The sequence below is a fragment of the Oncorhynchus mykiss genome, chromosome 27, assembly GCF_057628025.1.
Source record: "Oncorhynchus mykiss isolate SJ-2025 chromosome 27, ASM5762802v1, whole genome shotgun sequence".
NCBI lineage: Eukaryota > Metazoa > Chordata > Actinopteri > Salmoniformes > Salmonidae > Oncorhynchus > Oncorhynchus mykiss.
Genome location: NC_143048.1, coordinates 18,376,117 through 18,395,866, shown reverse-complemented (window position 1 = coordinate 18,395,866; position 19,750 = coordinate 18,376,117). Strand labels below are relative to the sequence as shown.

Below are 19,750 nucleotides of genomic sequence, written 5' to 3'. Positions count from 1 at the left end.
CTCCTGCCAGCTCTGTCTGTGGGGTGAAATACGCTCTCCTGCCAGCTCTGTCTGTGGAGTGAAATACGCTCTCCTGCCAGCTCTGTCTGTGGAGTGAAATACGCTCTCCTGCCAGCTCTGTCTGTGGAGTGAAATACGCTCTCCTGCCAGCTCTGTCTGTGGAGTGAAATACGCTCTCCTGCCAGCTCTGTCTGTGGAGTGAAATACGCTCTCCTGCCAGCTCTGTCTGTGGAGTGAAATACGCTCTCCAATCCAACAGCAGCTGTTTTCTCAGTGATCCTCTGTTGTTCAGGAAATGGAGAAACATAATAAACCTGCTCAATTGTTTCAGATGAAAGATCAGAGCCTTCTCTGTGACGTGATGGTTTAGTGAGGTAGGGGTACAGAGTTATATCATGCCAGTAACATCAGTCCACAGCTTAAAATACCACCAATGGCTCTGCCCAATTGGTACTTTTTCATTGTCAAGCATGGTAGTCACGTGTGCATGTGAAGCGAAGGACTACTATTCTGAGCCATTGCACGGACAGGCACAATGGAGAAGGTGACCCTGTTAGCAACACAGTGACGTCCTTCACACTAGGAGCCAGGGGTATGGAGCCAGGGGTATGGAGCCAGGGGTATGGAGCCAGGGGTAAGGAGCCAGGGGTAAGGAGCCAGGGGTATGGAGCCAGGGGTATGGAGCCAGGGGTATGGAGCCAGGGATAAGGAGCCAGGGGTAAGGAGCCAGGGGTAAGGAGCCAGGGGTAAGGAGCCAGGGGTATGGAGCCAGGGGTAAGGAGCCAGGGGTATGGAGCCAGGGGTATGGAGCCAGGGATAAGGAGCCAGGGGTAAGGAGACAGGGGTAAGGAGCCAGGGGTAAGGAGCCAGGGGTAAGGAGCCAGGGGTAAGGAGCCAGGGGTAAGGAGACAGGGGTAAGGAGACAGGGGTAAGGAGACAGGGGTAAGGAGCCAGGGGTATGGAGACAGGGGTAAGGAGACAGGGGTAAGGAGCCAGGGGTAAGGAGCCAGGGGTATGGAGCCAGGGGTATGGAGACAGGGGTAAGGAGCCAGGGGTAAGGAGACAGGGGTAAGGAGCCAGGGGTAAGGAGCCAGGGGTAAGGAGCCAGGGGTATGGAGCCAGGGGTAAGGAGACAGGGGTAAGGAGCCAGGGGTATGGAGATAGGGGTATGGAGACAGGGGTAAGGAGACAGGGGAAAGGAGACAGGGGTATGGAGACAGGGGTATGGAGAGAGGGGTAAGGAGCCAGGGGTAAGGAGCCAGGGGTAAGGAGCTGGTGAAAAGTAGTGGAAAGTTGAACACAAAAAGTTGAGACCAGTGGGACTAATGCTAATGATTCACTGTGAACTCAGTGGAAAAAAAACACACACTGCCATCTCAGAAGGGCCACACCACCACACACACACAAACACAAAAACAAACAAGCCACTCCTCCAAATAGGAGTCGGAAATTATAATAAACTCCAAGTCATTCTGTGTGTGTGTGCATGCTTGTCACACACCCAAGGCAAACAAACACACTACATGCAGACGGTCAGGGAGCCTTACCTTTTGCCACAGACTTTCTCTGGATGCCAGGGAGGAGCAGGCCGCTACGAACCAACAATTCCCCAGCTGGCCCTGGAGGAGGTCATGAGCACTGATACCATCCACAAACAACTTGGGGTTATCACACAGCTCCTATAGAGAAGAGACAACATGGGGTTATCACACAGCTCCTATAGAGAAGAGACAACTTGGGGTTATCACACAGCTCCTATAGAGAAGAGACAACATGGGGTTATCACACAGCTCCTATAGAGAAGAGACAACTTGGGGTTATCACACAGCTCCTATAGAGAAGAGACAACTTGGGGTTATCACACAGCTCCTATAGAGAAGAGACAACATGGGGTTATCACACAGCTCCTATAGAGAAGAGACAACTTGGGGTTATCACACAGCTCCTATAGAGAAGAGACAACATGGGGTTATCACACAGCTCCTATAGAGAAGAGACAACATGGGGTTATCACACAGCTCCTATAGAGAAGAGACAACATGGGGTTATCACACAGCTCCTATAGAGAAGAGACAACTTGGGGTTATCACACAGCTCCTATAGAGAAGAGACAACTTGGGGTTATCACACAGCTCCTATAGAGAAGAGACAACATGGGGTTATCACACAGCTCCTATAGAGAAGAGACAACATGGGGTTAACACACAGAGGGGAGGGTGGGAGAGAGAGAGGGACAGAAGACAGAGAAAGATGGGGGGTGCAAACAAGAGAAATTAGACAGGATATTAGGCTAACCACCCCTTTCCCCAATTAAAATGCAATTCTAAATCAACAGTCAAAAGAACAAGTTTCTGAGATGCATCTGAGTAGAAGCCAAGAGAACCATTAGTGATAAAGATCTCTTCCTCTCCTCTGTCCATCCATCCATCACTCTATCCTTGTTAATTAATGACACTCAGAGACTGTTTTATGTGGCTGTGCTGCTCTCTCTGAGCTGACCACTAATGGCAGGAGGGAGGGAGGGTTTCCCAACAGTCTGGGTGCGTCTCAACTTCCACACGATATAGTGCGCTAACTACGACCAGGGCCCAAATGGGAACATAGAGGTCCCAAGTGTCACCTAGAACCACAGATCATTAAGTCTCTTTTCCATCCGCTCCTTCCCTCAGCCCCAGCAGAGAACAGCCTCTCTAGGCAACGTGTGGTAGGACATAGGGCAGGGCGATATGGCCAAAATATCATATAAACAGTATTTATTTTTTGGACTGTATTTTATGTTTTTGAATAATAAAAGTTGTACATTTGCTTTATGAGTAGTGAGTGATCCTAGGGTGCTTTATGAGTAGTGAGTGATCCTAGAAGGCTTTATGAGTAGTGAGTGATCCTAGGGTGCTTTATGAGTAGTGAGTGATCCTAGGGTGCTTTATGAGTAGTGAGTGATCCTAGAAGGCTTTATGAGTAGTGAGTGATCCTAGGGTGCTTTATGAGTAGTGAGTGATCCTAGAAGGCTTTATGAGTAGTGAGTGATCCTAGAAGGCTTTATGAGTAGTGAGTGATCCTAGGCTGCTTTATGAGTAGTGTAGTGAGTGATCCTAGGCTGCTTTATGAGTAGTGAGTGATCCTAGGCTGCTTTATGAGTAGTGAGTGATCCTAGAAGGCTTTATGAGTAGGGAGTGATCCTACGGTGCTTTATGAGTAGGGAGTGATCCTACGGTGCTTTATGAGTAGTGAGTGATCCTAGGGTGCTTTATGAGTAGTGAGTGATCCTAGGGTGCTTTATGAGTAGTGAGTGATCCTAGGGTGCTTTATGAGTAGTGAGTGATCCTAGAAGGCTTTATGAGTAGTGAGTGATCCTAGAAGGCTTTATGAGTAGTGAGTGATCCTAGGCTGCTTTATGAGTAGTGTAGTGAGTGATCCTAGGCTGCTTTATGAGTAGTGAGTGATCCTAGGCTGCTTTATGAGTAGTGAGTGATCCTAGAAGGCTTTATGAGTAGGGAGTGATCCTACGGTGCTTTATGAGTAGGGAGTGATCCTACGGTGCTTTATGAGTAGTGAGTGATCCTACGGTGCTTTATGAGTAGTGAGTGATCCTACGGTGCTTTATGAGTAGTGAGTGATCCTAGAAGGCTTTATGAGTAGTGAGTGATCCTACGGTGCTTTATGAGTAGTGAGTGATCCTACGGTGCTTTATGAGTAGTGAGTGATCCTAGAAGGCTTTATGAGTAGTGAGTGATCCTAGAAGGCTTTATGAGTAGTGAGTGATCCTAGGGTGCTTTATGAGTAGTGAGTGATCCTAGAAGGCTTTATGAGTAGTGAGTGATCCTAGAAGGCTTTATGAGTAGTGAGTGATCCTAGGCTGCTTTATGAGTAGTGTAGTGAGTGATTCTAGGCTGCTTTATGAGTAGTGAGTGATCCTAGAAGGTTTTATGAGTAGTGAGTGATCCTAGAAGGCTTTATGAGTATTGAGTGATCCTAGAAGGCTTTATGAGTAGGGAGTGATCCTACGGTGCTTTATGAGTAGGGAGTGATCCTACGGTGCTTTATGAGTAGTGAGTGATCCTACGGTGCTTTATGAGTAGGGAGTGATCCTAGAAGGCTTTATGAGTAGTGAGTGATCCTACGGTGCTTTATGAGTAGTGAGTGATCCTACGGTGCTTTATGAGTAGTGAGTGATCCTAGGGTGCTTTATGAGTAGTGAGTGATCCTAGAAGGCTTTATGAGTAGTGAGTGATCCTAGGGTGCTTTATGAGTAGTGAGTGATCCTAGGGTGGCAACACATATATATTCTAAGTGATTTCAACAAGTCTTTCTCCATTCTGATTGTTTTATACTGTTCAATTCAATCAAGAATCATTTTCTGCATTTTCATCCATTTCCGGCACTCATTTGAGATCATTTCCATACTGCGACGCAGGGCTGCACGATATGGGCAAACAATCTAGACCTGCAAATTGACTTGCGATTTACAGCAAAACACTTGGGTGAACTGTTGGAATCATGGAAATAATGATTATTCTAATTCTATAGTTTGAATATAATAGTGGGAACTTTGAATACAGTGTTGTTTGACATGAAAACAAATGAAAATGCCAGGAAGGTGTTGTTATTGTGACAGGCAAGGAACCAAAGTGTTGATAAGTGTTTTCCCTAGGGGACCCTATAATCTTTAGCTACATGGAATGTTTTCTCTTAGCTACTTCATATAGCTAAAATTCTTGCTTTGCGCATTCCTCTTTGATTTAGAAGATAAATGCTGATTAGGTCTACACCATCACTGGTATTATCAGGCTGTATTGCTAATTACGTTTGCTCTGACTCAGTACAGTATTTATTGGCTAGCTAGTGATTTGCATTAGCGGCTAACAAGATTTAGGCCAAACTTGCTAAGAAAATGCAAACTAGCTGTTGGCAGATGTAAGAAACACAAACTAATAGTGTAATTATAGAACGCTAGTTGATTTATAATAAGAAGCTAAGTGAAAATAGCATCATTGTCATCAACATTGTTGCATGTGCTGCATTGATCATGCAGACTGAACGCAAGTGTCTCGTGGTTGAGGAACAAGAAATGTGCTCCTTGAGTGACAGAGGGCGGGGCTAGGTCTGTGTGGAAAGTGGCATGGAGAGAGAGAGAAGAGAGAGGAGAGATATGACTCAAGTAGCAAAGTAAACCATAAAAATGGTACACCAGGCGTATCACGTTTAACAAACCAAACATTCAAATACCGTTATAGAAGGTAAAGTAAAAACCCAAACCCGTCCGTGCATCAAAACCGGTATATCGTAAAATACGGTACACTGCCCAGCCCTAGGAGGACAGTACCAGGCTAGGGTGGTGATGTAGGCCCTGGAGCAGGACCAGAGGAGGAGGAGGAAGAGGAGAAGCAGGCCTGACCACACTAAGCTACTCTTTGGGACTGTATTAGACACTACTATAACTAGAGGTTAACAGGGGGATCAGAGGTCTTGTGAAAGACATTGGGGTTAAAAACCTCTGGTACACTCCCAAAGAAGATCAGTAAGTCTAACACACTGTAGAGTGGCTCTTTTCTCAACCCTTTCCATGGTTCGCTGCTCTAACCACACACCGCCACACCCTACCCGCGCTTTCTCTGAGCCAGGGGGCCCTCCTGAGGAATCTCACTGGGTGAGAAGTAACCTTTTGCCTTGGGCTTGATCAGCTGCTGTGTTGGAGCAAGGCTGGAGGAAAAACATGAATACAATAGATATATTATCTATGAGTAATACCTTTCCACCAAGGCTTTATTTACTGGTCCAACCAGTCCTGCTGTTACACCCTCCCTTACCTGGACTGTAACCACAGCTGTAGAATAATAGCAGATTATAAAGAAAGTAGAACATATCATGGGAGCGGCGTGTACTGTAACAGATGAATATCGGAACAGTAGACACACACGGATGTGAAGCAGAACAGACAGAAGGTACTGTAGGTTGTCACCAGAGTGTTGCTGTTTGTTTTATCCCTCTCCCACTGGACGGACTGCTCTCTCTCTCTCTTCTCCTGTGTTCAGACAGTCAACGCTGGGTTAGCTCCTGATACAGCTCAGTGCTGCACAACCAGGACGTGTGTGTGTGTTGCAATAGTGTTTCCATCTATCAGCAGTGATAACATACTGGTCACCTGATATTAACTAGTACCTCTCCTACTGGTCACCTGATATTAACTACTACCTCTCCTACTGGTCACCTGATATTAACTACTTCCTCTCCTACTGGTCACCTGATATTAACTACTACCTCTCCTACTGGTCACCTGATATTAACTACTTCCTCTCCTACTGGTCACCTGATATTAACTAGTACCTCTCCTACTGGTCACCTGATATTAACTACTTCCTCTCCTACTGGTCACCTGATATTAACTACTACCTCTCCTACTGGTCACCTGATATTAACTACTACCTCTCCTACTGGTCAACCGATATTAACTACTTCCTCTCCTACTGGTCACCTGATATTAACTAGTACCTCTCCTACTGGTCACCTGATATCAACTACTACCTCTCCTACTGGTCACCTGATATTAACTACTTCCTCTCCTACTGGTCACCTGATATTAACTAGTACCTCTCCTACTGGTCACCTGATATCAACTACTTCCTCTCCTACTGGTCACCTGATATTAACTACTTCCTCTCCTACTGGTCACCTGATATTAACTAGTACCTCTCCTACTGGTCACCTGATATTAACTACTACCTCTCCTACTGGTCACCTGATATTAACTACTTCCTCTCCTACTGGTCACCTGATATTAACTAGTTCCTCTCCTACTGGTCACCTGATATTAACTACTTCCTCTCCTACTGGTCACCTGATATTAACTACTACCTCTCCTACTGGTCACCTGATATTAACTAGTACCTCTCCTACTGGTCACATGATATTAACTACTTCCTCTCCTACTGGTCACCTGATATTAACTACTTCCTCTCCTACTGGTCACCTGATATTAACTACTTCCTCTCCTACTGGTCACCTGATATTAACTAGTACCTCTCCTACTGGTCACCTGATATTAACTACTACCTCTCCTACTGGTCACCTGGTTTTAACTAGTACCTATCCTACTGGTCACCTGGTATTAACTAGTACCTCTCCTACTGGTCACCTGATATTAACTAGTACCTCTCCTACTGGTCACCTGATATTAACTAGTACCTCTCCTACTGGTCACCTGATATCAACTACTTCCTCTCCTACTGGTCACCTGATATTAACTACTTCCTCTCCTACTGGTCACCTGATATTAACTACTACCTCTCCTACTGGTCACCTGATATTAACTACTTCCTCTCCTACTGGTCACCTGATATTAACTACTAAGAAAATACCCTCCCTCTGGTTAGAAACTCTTTGTTTTGAACATCACTGTTTTTGACTTTTAATCCTACCAAGTGGTGACAGCTTTTATCTTAGGACCTTTCTTCTCTTTTTAACCACAGATTATAGAAACACACTGGTTTCACATCATGTAGACACTGGTTCGGTGCTGAAGAGGATGAATATGAGGTTGAAAAGTGGCGGAATTGCCGTTCAACTCCCCCCCCCCACACACACCCCTCCCGTCAGTGTGTGGTACCTTAGGTCTCTTCCAGGTGATGGTTCCTATGCTGTTCGTCTTGTAGAACAGAGACTGGTCCGTAGCCGGAAACACAGAGTCTTCAAACAGGACCCGATGCTGCTGGCACTTCTTACGCAGGGAGGAATAGCCCTGTCCTTCAAATGGCACCACCATCACCCTGCTGGAACACACACAGCAGCAAAACACTGGTTCTCATACGACACAACCATCTCCCTGGAACACACACACATACACTGTCACACACACAGCAGCAAAACACTGGTTCTCATACGACACAACCATCTCCCTGGAACACACACAGTTACAGACAAACAAGTCCAAACAGTGTAAAAAATTATATTTTCTGGAAGGAAAAATACTTTGTGTAAACTTAAACGACTAATACCAGACAAAGCATGTAGAAATTATAAGGGACCTATAACATTATATGTATATAAATAAGAGAGAACTAGCAGTCCCCTACATAAAAGCTAGGTAATCAGGGAGAATAAAAACACTGAATTTAGCAGTATTGATTTTGCTATTATGTCTGAACAAAAGAAAGCTGAATTAGTCATGGGAAAATGCATAGAATGGCTGGATAATAGCTTCAAACTGCAACATTTTCTCTCAGCTCCATGACAAAGTTACAGCGCCAAGATGGGGGCCTGCGTGCCCATTGCCACGCCAACCACCTAAGCCACTTGATATTTAAAAACCTGATATTGATAATGGTAGCACAGGAGGTTGGTGGCACCGTAATTGGGGAGGACGGGCTTGTGGTCATAGCTGGAGGAGAATGTTATCAAATAAATTAAACATGGTTTCCATGTGTTTGGTGCCATTTCATTCGCTCCGTTCAGGCCATTATCATGAGCTGTCCTCCTCTCAGCAGCCTGTGAATGGTGGTTACCGTAGCTTAAAGGCTACATTTTTCTGGTGGGGAGTCTATCAGATTCATGCCCAGAAGAGGGCAAACAAGAGAACGGTGTGTGTGTGTGTGTGTGTGTGTGTGTGTGTGTATGTCTGTGTGGTGTGTGAGAGTGACAGAGACCCATTATCTACATTCTACACTGACTCCTCCCATTGAAAGTAGAGAAAAAGAACCACCGTTGTTCAAGGATATCCTCTTTTTCAACACACACAGCACGTCACACCATAACAACATAAGTCTCCAGTCACGTGACACATACACACAACAGACACTCCTAGTTTACCAATGGATCACTGGGAGTAACCAGCTCCCAACTCCAATGTTAGATCAGAGGTTACCAGACCTTTTAGCATAGTGGGCTTTTACAGTCTGAAGTTTTTTACCATTGTCTGTCTGCTAAACACACAAATTGCTGCTGTTCACTGGTCAGACAGTCAGCAGGAGGACTCTCTTGTAGTCATGGAGATGCTTATGGGATGTAGCTAGGTAGTGTAATCATGTTAGTGTTTGACAACCCTATTAGAGACAGAACACACACACAGAGTTTACCATAGACAAGGAGAAGGGTGAAGGGAGTAGTCAGTTCACAACAGCTAGAAGTACTAACTACACTGAACAAAAATATAAATGCAACATCTAAAGTGTTGGTCCCATGTTTCATGAGCTGAAATAAAATTTGTTTACATCCCTCTAAGTGAGCATTTCTCAGTTGCCAAGATAATCCATCCACCTGACAGGTGTGGCACATCAAGTAGCTGATTAAACAGCATGATCATTACACAGGTGCAGCTTTGTCACAGAGCACAATGCAACAGTCTCAAGTTTTGAGGGAGGTTGCAATTGGCATGCTGACTGCAGAAGTGTCAACCAGAGGCGTTGCCAGAGAATCTTATGTTCATTTCTCTACCATAAGCCACCTCCAACGGCGCTTTAGAGAATTTGGCAGTACGTCCAACCGGCCTCACAACCACAAACCACGTGTAACTGTGCCACACCAGGACCTCCACATCCAGTAAAATCTTTGAAAATGTTGCATGTTGCGTCTATATTTTTGTTCAGTATACACTACTTGTTTGGATAAACTTCATTATTATTATGTATAGAATTGTATTGTTATTTACTTTTTACTTTTTATGTGATGCACACTGCAGAGACTACCGGAAGAAGAATTATCACTGAATTATCACAGTCAATCATTGTAAAGTTTGTTTCTGTGTCAATTAATCCCATAAGCATTGGGTTTGCCAACTGGTGATTTGACACAAAAATAAAATATAATTAATTCACTCACTACAGGAATACTGTATGCAGTTCAGTCAACCACCGCTACTGGTTGGACTTAGTCTACTGGAGGTCTAGATGGAGCTGTCACGGTACTACCTACAACTACACTGCTCAAACAAATAAAGGGAACACTTAAACAACACAATGTGACTCCAAGTCAATCACACTTCTGTGAAATCAAACTGTCCACTTAGGAAGCAACACTGATTGACAATAAATTTCACATGCTGTTGTGCAAATGGAATAGACAACAGGTGAAAATTATAGGCAATTAGCAAGACACCCCCAATAAAGGAGTGGTTCTGCAGGTGGGGACCACAGACCACTTCTCAGTTCCTATGCTTCCTGGTTGATGTTTTGGTCACTTTTGAATGCTGGCGGTGCTTTCACTCTAGTGGTAGCATGAGACGGAATGTACAACCCACACAAGTGGCTCAGGTAGTGCAGCTCATCCAGGATGGCACATCAATGCGAGCTGTGGCAAGAAGGTTTGCTGTGTCTGTCAGCGTAGAGTCCAGAGCATGGAGGCGCTACCAGGAGACAGGCCAGTACATCAGGAGACGTGGAAGAGGTCGTAGGAGGGCAACAACCCAGCAGCAGGACTGCTACCTCCGCCTTTGTGCAAGGAGGAGCACTGCCAGAGCCCTGCAAAATGACCTCCAGCAGGCCACAAATGTGCATGTGTCTGCTCAAACAGTTAGAAACAGACTCCATGAGGGTGGTATGAGGGCCCGACGTCCACAGGTGGGGGTTGTGCTTACAGCCCAACACCGTGCAGGACGTTTGGCAAATTCGCCACTGGCGCCCTGTGCTCTTCACAGATGAAAGCAGGTTCACACTGAGCACGTGACAGACGTGACAGAGTCTGGAGAAGCCGTGGAGAACGTTCTGCTGCATGCAACATCCTCCAGCATGACCGGTTTGGCGGTGGTTTAGTCATGGTCTTTGGGGGGCACATGGAGGGCTCGCCAGAGGTAGCCTGACTGCCATTAAGTACCGAGATGAAATCCTCAGACCCCTTGTGAGACTTGGCCCTGGGTTCCTCCTGGGTTCCTACTAATGCAAGACAATGCTAGACCTCATGTGGCTGGAGTGTGTCAGCAGTTCCTGCAAGAGGAAGGCATTGATGCTATGGACTGGCCCGCCCGTTCCCCAGACCTGAATCCAATTGAGCACATCTGGGACATCATGTCTCGCTCCATCCACCAACGCCACGTTGCACCACAGACTGTCCAGGTGTTGGCGGATGCTTTAGTCCAGGCCTGGGAGGAGATCCCTCAGGAGACCATCCGCCACCTCATCAGGAGCATGCCCAGGCATTTTAGGGAGGTCATACAGGCACGTGGAGGCCACACACACTACTGAGCCTCATTTTGACTTGTTTTAAGGACATTACATCAAAGTTGGATCAGCCTGTAGTGTGGTTTTCCACTTTAATTTTGAGTGTGACTCCAAATCCAGACCTCCATGTTTTGATAAATTTGATTTCCATTGATAATTTTTGTGTGATTTTGTTGTCAGCACATTCAACTATGTAAAGAAAAAAGTATTTAATAAGAATATTTCATTCATTCAGATCTAGGATGTGTTATTTTAGTGTTCCCTTTATTTTTTTGAGCCGTGTATATTCCTTGCAGATCTGAGGGAGTAGGAACTAGGGAAGGGGACTAAGGGTATGAATGGAATGTGGCCAGCCTAGCTGTGGGTTCTGTCTAAGAAGGGGACTATTGGGTTCTGTCCTGACAGGAAACATTATCTCCACATGTCAAAATCACTACTACTACAGAGGTCCCCTCCATATTCATCTCTATCGCTCTCATTCTCTCTCTTTCTCTCCCCTCTTTCACATACACTTCATCTCATTTGCTCTGCCTGTTTGTTTAAATTCTGTCTCACTTCTCCATACTACCCTTCGTTCTATCCCACACTCATCATGTATCACTCTCTCACTCTTTGTACAGTGCATTTGGAAAGTATTCAGACCCCTTGACATAACATTTTATTACATTACAGCCTTATTCTAAAATGTATTAAATTGTTGTTGTTTTTTCCCCCTCAATCTACACCCAATAGCCAATAATGACAAAACAAAAACAGGTTTATAAAAAAATACAAAATAAAGTGAAATATCACATCTACATAAATATTCAGACCCTTTACCAAGTACTTTGTTGAAGCACCTTTGACAGAGATTACAGCCTCATGTCTTCTTAGGTATGACGCTACAAGCTTGGCACACCTGTACTTGGTGAGATTCTCCCATTCTGCAGATCCTCTCAAGCTCTGTCAGGTTGGATGGGAAGTGTTGCTGCACAGCTATTTTCAGGTTTCTCCAGAGATGTTCGATCGGGTTCAATTCGGGTTCTGGCTAAGCCACTCAAGGACATTCAGAGAGTTGTCCTGAAGCCACTCCTGTGTTTGTCTTGGCTGTGATTAGGGTCATTGTCCTGTTGGAAGGTGAACCTTCGCCCCCAGTCTGAGGTCCTGAGCGCTCTGGAGCAGGTTTTCATCAAGGATCTCTCTGTACTTTGCTCCATTAATCTTTCCCTTGATCCCGACTAGTCTCCCAGTCCCTGCCACAGAAAAACATCTCCACTGTATGATGCTGCCACCACCATGCTTCACCGTAGGGATGGTGCCAGGTTTCCTCCAGACGTGACGCTTGGCATTAAGGCCAAACAGTTCCATGTTGGTTTCATCAGACCAGAGAATCTTGTTAATCATGTTCTGAGAGTCCTTTAGGCAGTGGTGTAAAGCACTTACAGTACCAGTCAAAAGTTGACACACCTACTCATTCAAGGGTTTTTCTTTATTTTTAGTATTTTCTACATTATAGAATAATAGTGAAGACATCAAAACTATGAAATAGCACATATGAAATCATGTAGTAACCAAAAGTGTTAAACAAATCAAAATATATTTTAGATTCTTTAAAGTAGCCACCCTTTGCCTTGATGACAGCTTTGCACACTTATTTAATTTTTATTTAAGTAGGCAAATTAGTTAAGAACAAATTCTTATTTACAATGAAGGCCTAACCTGGACTACGCTGGGCCAATTATGGGCTGCCCTATGGGACTCGCAATCACAGCTGGTTTTGATGCAGCCTGGAATCGAACCAGGGTCTGTAGTGACCGCTGCGCCACTCGGGAGCCCAAGGCTGTATTGTTGTCTCTACCTTTTTGCCCTTTGTGATGTTGTCTGTGCCCAATAATGTTTGTACACTGTTTTGTGCTGCTACCATGTGCTGCTGCCATGTTGTGTTGCTACCATGTTGTTGTCATGTTGTGTTGCTACCATGCTGTGTTGTCATGTTGTGTTGCTACCATGCTGTGTTGTTGTCTAGGTCTCTCTTTATGTAGTGATATCTGTCTTGTTGTGATGTGTGTATTGTCCTATGTTTAATCCCAACACCCGTCCCCGCAGGAGGCCTTTTGCCAGGCTGTCATTGTAAATAAGAATTTGTTCTTAACTGACTTGCCTAGTTAAATAAATAAATAAATAAATAAATAATGGAGCGAGCGTCACATTAGTCTGTAACAATCAGCTAGCTACTCGAACCACAACACCAACCCAATGTTAGCGGAGGGTGTGACTGGCATGGTGTGAGGGTGTTCTCAGGCAATAACACCGCCAGACATGGTACAGACTGAAATGGCAGAGACAAACTATACTACAACCGTCTCTTTGTTCACAGTTCAGTCCCCATTTAACATACTCAAGAGTATAGGACTGAAAAGAATAGTTGAGTCCTACATGACTCATCAGGCTTTAGAACTTCTACTGAGGAGAAATGAGGTGGGGGGGGGGGGGGGGGGTGGAGAGAGAAAGTCAGGATTCATAACAGACCTCCTCAGCCTGGGGCAAAGGTAGTAGCTCTGCTCAGTAAGTCTAAACACATTTTACAGACTGCAGCTGCTGGGGGAAAAGAAAGTGTATGTTCTGCTTTCCTGCGAGTGAGCTAAGCATATCAACCACACCCACCCAATAGATAGTAGACTATTGAACTGAACTAACGTCAAAACGTGTTTTATACTTGCTGAAGACACAGCAGTTGGTAGCCAAGTAAAACTCAACTCCACGATGTACTGTACTTCACATCAACGGAGTTGCGCTACATCTAGTGTGGGCTTCGACATCACATAAAATCCATATTTTTGTATTTGTCTAAAATACTGCTTTTGTCCTGTGTAAATGTGGGCTATTTTTGGGGGTGTTGAAATAAGTAGTTTTTTATAAAAATAAAATATATATATATATATGTATATATGATATGTAACTTCCGAGCTCCAATCCGCCCACTCGCGTCTTCACTCTCGTCTTCGCTCAACTCCGTTGATGGTCTACATCGTGGAATATAATTTAACTTGGCTAGCAGTTGGTAAAATCGTTGCTCTAAAAAAGTTTAAATACATTCACACAGAGACAAACATATGCATAATTGCTGTGGGCTATGCTCTACAAAATATTAAATAAGTTCATTAATCGTCATTCATTTCCGTAAAACCGACTGGCTGCTTTAGTTTGGGCTAGTTTACCTTGGAAGAGTTGACTCCCTCGGTGACGTATTCGTTTCTCTCCGGTACTACTGGGGCTTCAGTCGGTGAGACCCTTGGTTCGCTCCTGGTGGCTGCTCTTCTGATGCACGAGCTCCCCAGGGCTCGCTTGCTGTCTCTTTCTCACTCTTTCTCTCTCACACACAGGGGAGGGCTGAGTCTTACGGCGGGAGCTGAGCTCTGGCTACTCCTGTTCCCTGACCATGTTGATCAGAATCATGTGGTCCATTTTAGTGTCGACTAGACCTACTGCTCCAATGACATGATCAAGTTGAATCAAAGCTCTTGAAAATATTCATTGGAGCCTACTGCTTTTCACATAAACAATTTGAGAATAAATCCAGGTCTCTTTTGGAAAGTGCCTATTTCGGCTAATTTCCAACAGTAATCTATTTCTGCCTTGTCATTAAAAAAAAGTGTGATGTTAAAGCAATAAGGCACGAGGGGGTGTGGTATATGGCCAATATACCATGGGCTGTTCTTACTTGCGACGCGGGTACCTGGATTCAGCCCTTAGCCTTGGTATATTGGCCATATATCACAAACCCTCCAGGTGCCTTATTGCTATTATAAACTGGTTACCAATGTAATTAGATCATAAAAATAAATGGTATATGGTCTGATATATCACGGCTGGCAGCCATTCAGCATTCAGGGCTTGAACCATTCAGTTTATAATTATCTTTTAATTCTGGGCAAAACTCCTCACCTTACTCTTCATAAAGAATGGTAACTAAAGCAACTTCGTAACTCAATATTTTATTTTTCTCCAGAATTAGGTCTAATTCGTTTCAAAACGCACAAAGAAAGATAGAATGTTGCTGTACAATGTTTTTAGAAGATGTATGTCTGATGGCACAGTGGCATGCGTTTAGGCATCTTTTTCACTAATTGGTCTCTTGGCCAATCAGATCTGAAAACGCTCTAATGTGAAAAGATCTGATGTGATCGGTCAAAATAAGAATTAGTGGAAACAATTAAAGAATTGGGCTGCCTGTGTGAACAAATCAAATTGCAGCCAGTATGCAGCAGATCAATCAATTTGCCAATGTAACACTTTCCCTATCCCAGTCTGCTGTCCCCACATGCTTAAAGATGGCCACCATTGTTCCCGTACCCAAGAAGGCAAAGGTAACTGAACTGAATGACTATTGCCCCAAAGCACTCACTTCTGTCCTCATGAAGTGCTTTGAGTGACTAGTCAAGGATCATATCACCTCCACCTTACCTGTAACCCTAGACCCATTGCAATTTGCATACCGCCCCAATAGGTCCACAGACGATGCAATTGCCGTCACACTGCCCTATCCCATCTGGACAAGAAGAATACCTATGTAAGAATGCTGTTCTTTGACTACAGCTCAGCATTCAACACCATAGTATCCTCCAAGCTCATCATTAAGCTTGAGGCCCTGGGTCTAAAACCCACCTTGTGCGATTGGGTCCTGGACATCCTGACGGGCAGCCCCCAGGTAGTGAAGGTAGGAAACAACGTATCAACTTCGCTGATCCTCAACGCTGGGGCCCCAAAAGGGTGCATGCTCAGCCCTCTCCTGTACTCCCTGTTCTCCCATGACTGTGTGGCCATGCACGCCTACAACTCGATCATCAAGTTTGCAGACAACACAACAGTAGTAGGCTTGATCACCAACAACAACGAGACAGTCTATAGGGAGGAGGTGAGGGCACTCGGAGTGTGGTGTCAGGAAAACAACCTCTCACTCAACGTCAACAAAACAAAGGAGATGATCGTGGACTTCAGGAAACAGCAGAAGGAGCACCCGCCATCCACATCGATGCGACAGCAGTGGAGAAGGTGGAAAGTTTCATGTTCCTCGGCGCACACATCACAGACAAACTGAAATTATTTACCCACACCGACAGTGTGGTGTAGAAGGCGCAACAGCGCCTCTTCAACCTCAGGAGGCTGAAGAAATTTGGCTTGTCACCTAAAACCCTCACAAACTTCTACAGATGCACAATTGAGAGCATCCTGTCGGGCTGTATCACCTCCTGGTATGGCAACTGCACCACCCACAACCGCAGGGCTCTCCAGAGGGTGGTGCAGTCTGCACAACGCATCACCGGGGGACAAACTACCTACCCTCTAGGACACCTACAGCACCCGATGTCACAGAAAGGCAAAAAATATCATCAAGGCCAACAACCACCCGAGCCACTGCCTGTTCACCCCGCTACCATCCAGAAGGCGAGGCCAATACAGGTGCATCAAAGCTGGGACCGAGAGACTGAAAAATAGTTTCTATCTCAAGACTGTTAAACAGACATCACTAACACGGAGAGGCTGCTGCCTACATACAGACTTGAAATCATTGCCCACTCTAACAGATGGATCACTAGTCACTTTATTAATGCCACTTTAATAATGATGTTTACATATCTTGCGCTACTCATCCCAGATATATATACTGTATTTTATACCATCTATTGCATCTCATCTATACTGGTCGGTCATGGCCCATCCATATATTTATATGTACATATCCTTATTCCATCCCTTTATTTAGATTTGTGTGTATTGGGACAGGGGTGTCCTCGGATGGGGCCAAGGTGTCTCCTGACCTCTCCTGTCTCAGCCTCCAGTATTTATGCTGCAGTACTTTATGTGTCGGGGGGCTAGGGTCAGTTTGTTATATCTGGAGTACTCCTGCTGTCCTATTTGGTGTCCTGTGTGAATTTAAGTGTGCTCTCTCTAATTCTCTCTTTCTTTCTCTCTCTCGGAGGACCTGAGCCCTAGGACCATGCCTCAGGACTACCTGACATGATGACTCCTTGCTGTCCCCAGTCCACCTGGCCGTGCTGCTGCTCCAGTTTCAACTGTTCTGCCTTATTATTATTGGACCATGCTGGTCATTTATGAACATTTGAACATCTTGGCCATGTTCTGTTATAATCTCCACCCGGCACAGCCAGAAGAGGACTGGCCACCCCACATAGCCTGGTTCCTCTCTAGGTTTCTTCCTAGGTTTTGGCCTTTCTAGGGAGTTTTTCCTAGCCACCGTGCTTCTACACCTGCATTGCTTGCTGTTTGGGGTTTTAGGCTGGGTTTCTGTACAGCACTTTGAGATATCAGCTGATGTAGGAAGGGCTACATAAATAAATGTGATTTGATTTGATTTGATTTGTTGTTAAATTGTTAAATTACTTGTTAGATATTGCTGCACTATCGGGAACTAGAAGCACAAGCAATTTCACTACACTCGCAATAACATCTGCTAACCATGTGTATGTCACCAATACAATTTAATTTAATTTAATCGGCATAAGGTTACAGTTTGTTTAGAAACAACACGTTTTTCACGTCTCTGCTATTTACAGTACTGCAGCGCCCACCTGTGGCCACAGGGTAAAAGGACCGCAGCGTAATGTGCTGCCAGTGGCCGTGACCGAGGTGGCGAAGTGTCTGTCTGTCGCGCTGTGTCATTAATGTTTAACACTAAGGGACTGGAGTCACCGGAGTCATGTGAGAAACTGCACTTTACTGAACTGAAGAAAGACAGCATTCACATCAGACAACGGGAGAGATGGACATGAAACATCTAACGTGTAAGTTTAAATGAAGACGGTTTGTTGTTTAAGGAGATACACTTTGAACAAACTACACAGTAAGTCATAATGATATTATGATGAGGAGCAATGTATTGAAATATCATTTTTCACACAAGGCTATTACTTATTCACCCTGTGTGTTTTAATTAAGGAGTATGCCAAGAGAACGCATATCAGATACTTGATTGGTTAATTTATTGATGGTTGATTGCTTTATTATTTCTCTGTGGAATATAAAAACATGTTACTCAACATGGGTCCTCTGGGAAACATTATCCTTACTCTGTGTGTGTGTGTGTGTGTGTGTGTGTAGTGGTGGGGATGGGGAGAATTCCGGGGTATCTACTGATTGGCTCAGCACTCTGTATGGGCGTGGTCAGTCAAATCCTAAACTACACCTCCAGGGTCAGAGTTCACAAAGGGAGGAGCCTCACACTGCCCTGCATGATCACAACACATGCAAGTGAGATAATGCACACAAAAAAAAGACTACCTTTTTGGAATGTCCCCATACCCCTGTTATACTGGTGTGTGTGTAGGAGCAGTTCAGTACTGGCAGACCCCATTTGGTCAGGTCCTGAACAGCAGTCTTCATGCCAACCAGAAAGATGTTGGTTACTATGCAACGAGATGGTAGCCTGCGGATCCACATTGCCTCTCCTCACCACAGCAGCATGTACTACTGCCTCCTACTGACCGGAGGACAAACTACACTCATCCTACCAGCTGTAAGTACTGTTGTAAGGCATCCATGTTGTGTTAATAAGACACGCACTATATAATAAGGTTGCCATTTGGGACTCACACATGCATTCACTCTTTACCTCCCTCATTTAAACATCATCAACATTAAATACAGATACATTTTACCAGCACTCATAAGGTGTGTGAATTGGGAGCGGTCGCTAGGACAGGGACATCGTAACCATGGTGAAACAGTCAGCGTGGCATTCCGGCAGGATGTGGAACAAGAGGATGAGGATAACTCTGCCTCGACGACAAGCATTATCATGGACAAAGTCAGCCCATCTCCATCGGCCAAAACTCAGAGAAGCTTCAGGAGCAAATGTCATGAAGAGAACAGTACTTATCCCCCGCCCAAGCAGTGCTCGCTGTCCCTCACCAGGCTCAACACCATCATGGCTGCTGCCAGCGCCGGCCCCCCTCGACACCCAGAGCCCCCCGGGTAGAGACTCAGACCCTGACGAAAGGGATACAGCCAGTCCATCCCAGGGCCAGGAGAAACCAGTCTTTCAACTGGAGATGTGACATACAAGATCTGGGCCTGTATTCATAAAGCGTCTCAGTATGGCGGCTGATAAATGATCCCTTCCTGACCGGTTCATATAAATCTTAATCATTACGAATTAAAACGCGAAACTGTTTCTAGGTCAGCCCTCCTAGTCTTGATAGACGCAGCCCCTAAGCAGAAAGATCAGGGTCATGTTCAATAGGGCATACAGACACACCGTACCAAAATAGTTTGGAACAGAAAAAAAAATGAGTTTCTTACTGGACAACTTTAACAGATAGTGCCTTGCCATTTCACTCCATTGTAAAACATTTACTCAATCACAAATTCCCTGACAAATTTAAGATTTGGACTTGTCATCAAATCCAACAGATTCCATTAATATTTTGTTAAAGTAATTGGAAATAAAACATAAAAAATACATGTTAACTTTGGATGATTGTGTTGTTAATCCCAGTGTTTATGGTTCTAACTTTGCCTCCAGGTTATAATTGTGCAAAACTCTAATAAGCCTGGAATAACATCTATAGTCTGGCCTATGTAAGAGTGAACAAAAAAATGATTTATTT

At 44.7% G+C, this 19,750-nt stretch overlaps 1 protein-coding gene across 8 annotated transcripts in view; it reads right to left on the bottom strand.

Moving 5' to 3' along the window:
• LOC110507110 (calpain-5) overlaps positions 1 to 16,219 on the bottom strand; it is a 31,261-nt gene extending 15,042 nt beyond the window's left edge. For 2 of the 8 annotated variants that reach the window (XR_016492704.1, XM_036965196.2), the window contains exons 1-3: positions 14,342 to 14,792; positions 7,604 to 7,763; positions 1,548 to 1,679 (exon numbers count right to left, since the gene is read on the bottom strand). Coding sequence is in view for 6 of the 8 variants with exons in the window: in XM_036965196.2 (XP_036821091.2) it covers positions 1,548 to 1,679; positions 7,604 to 7,759 (288 nt within the window). In the remaining 2 variants the exon portion in view is untranslated. Of the gene's footprint in view, positions 1 to 1,547; positions 1,680 to 7,603; positions 7,767 to 14,341; positions 14,811 to 15,788 lie in introns of those variants that run through there. The other 6 variants (XM_090224720.1, XM_090224721.1, XM_090224722.1 and 3 more) reach the window with 6 other exon arrangements.
• Positions 16,220 to 19,750: the final 3,531 nt, after the last annotated feature.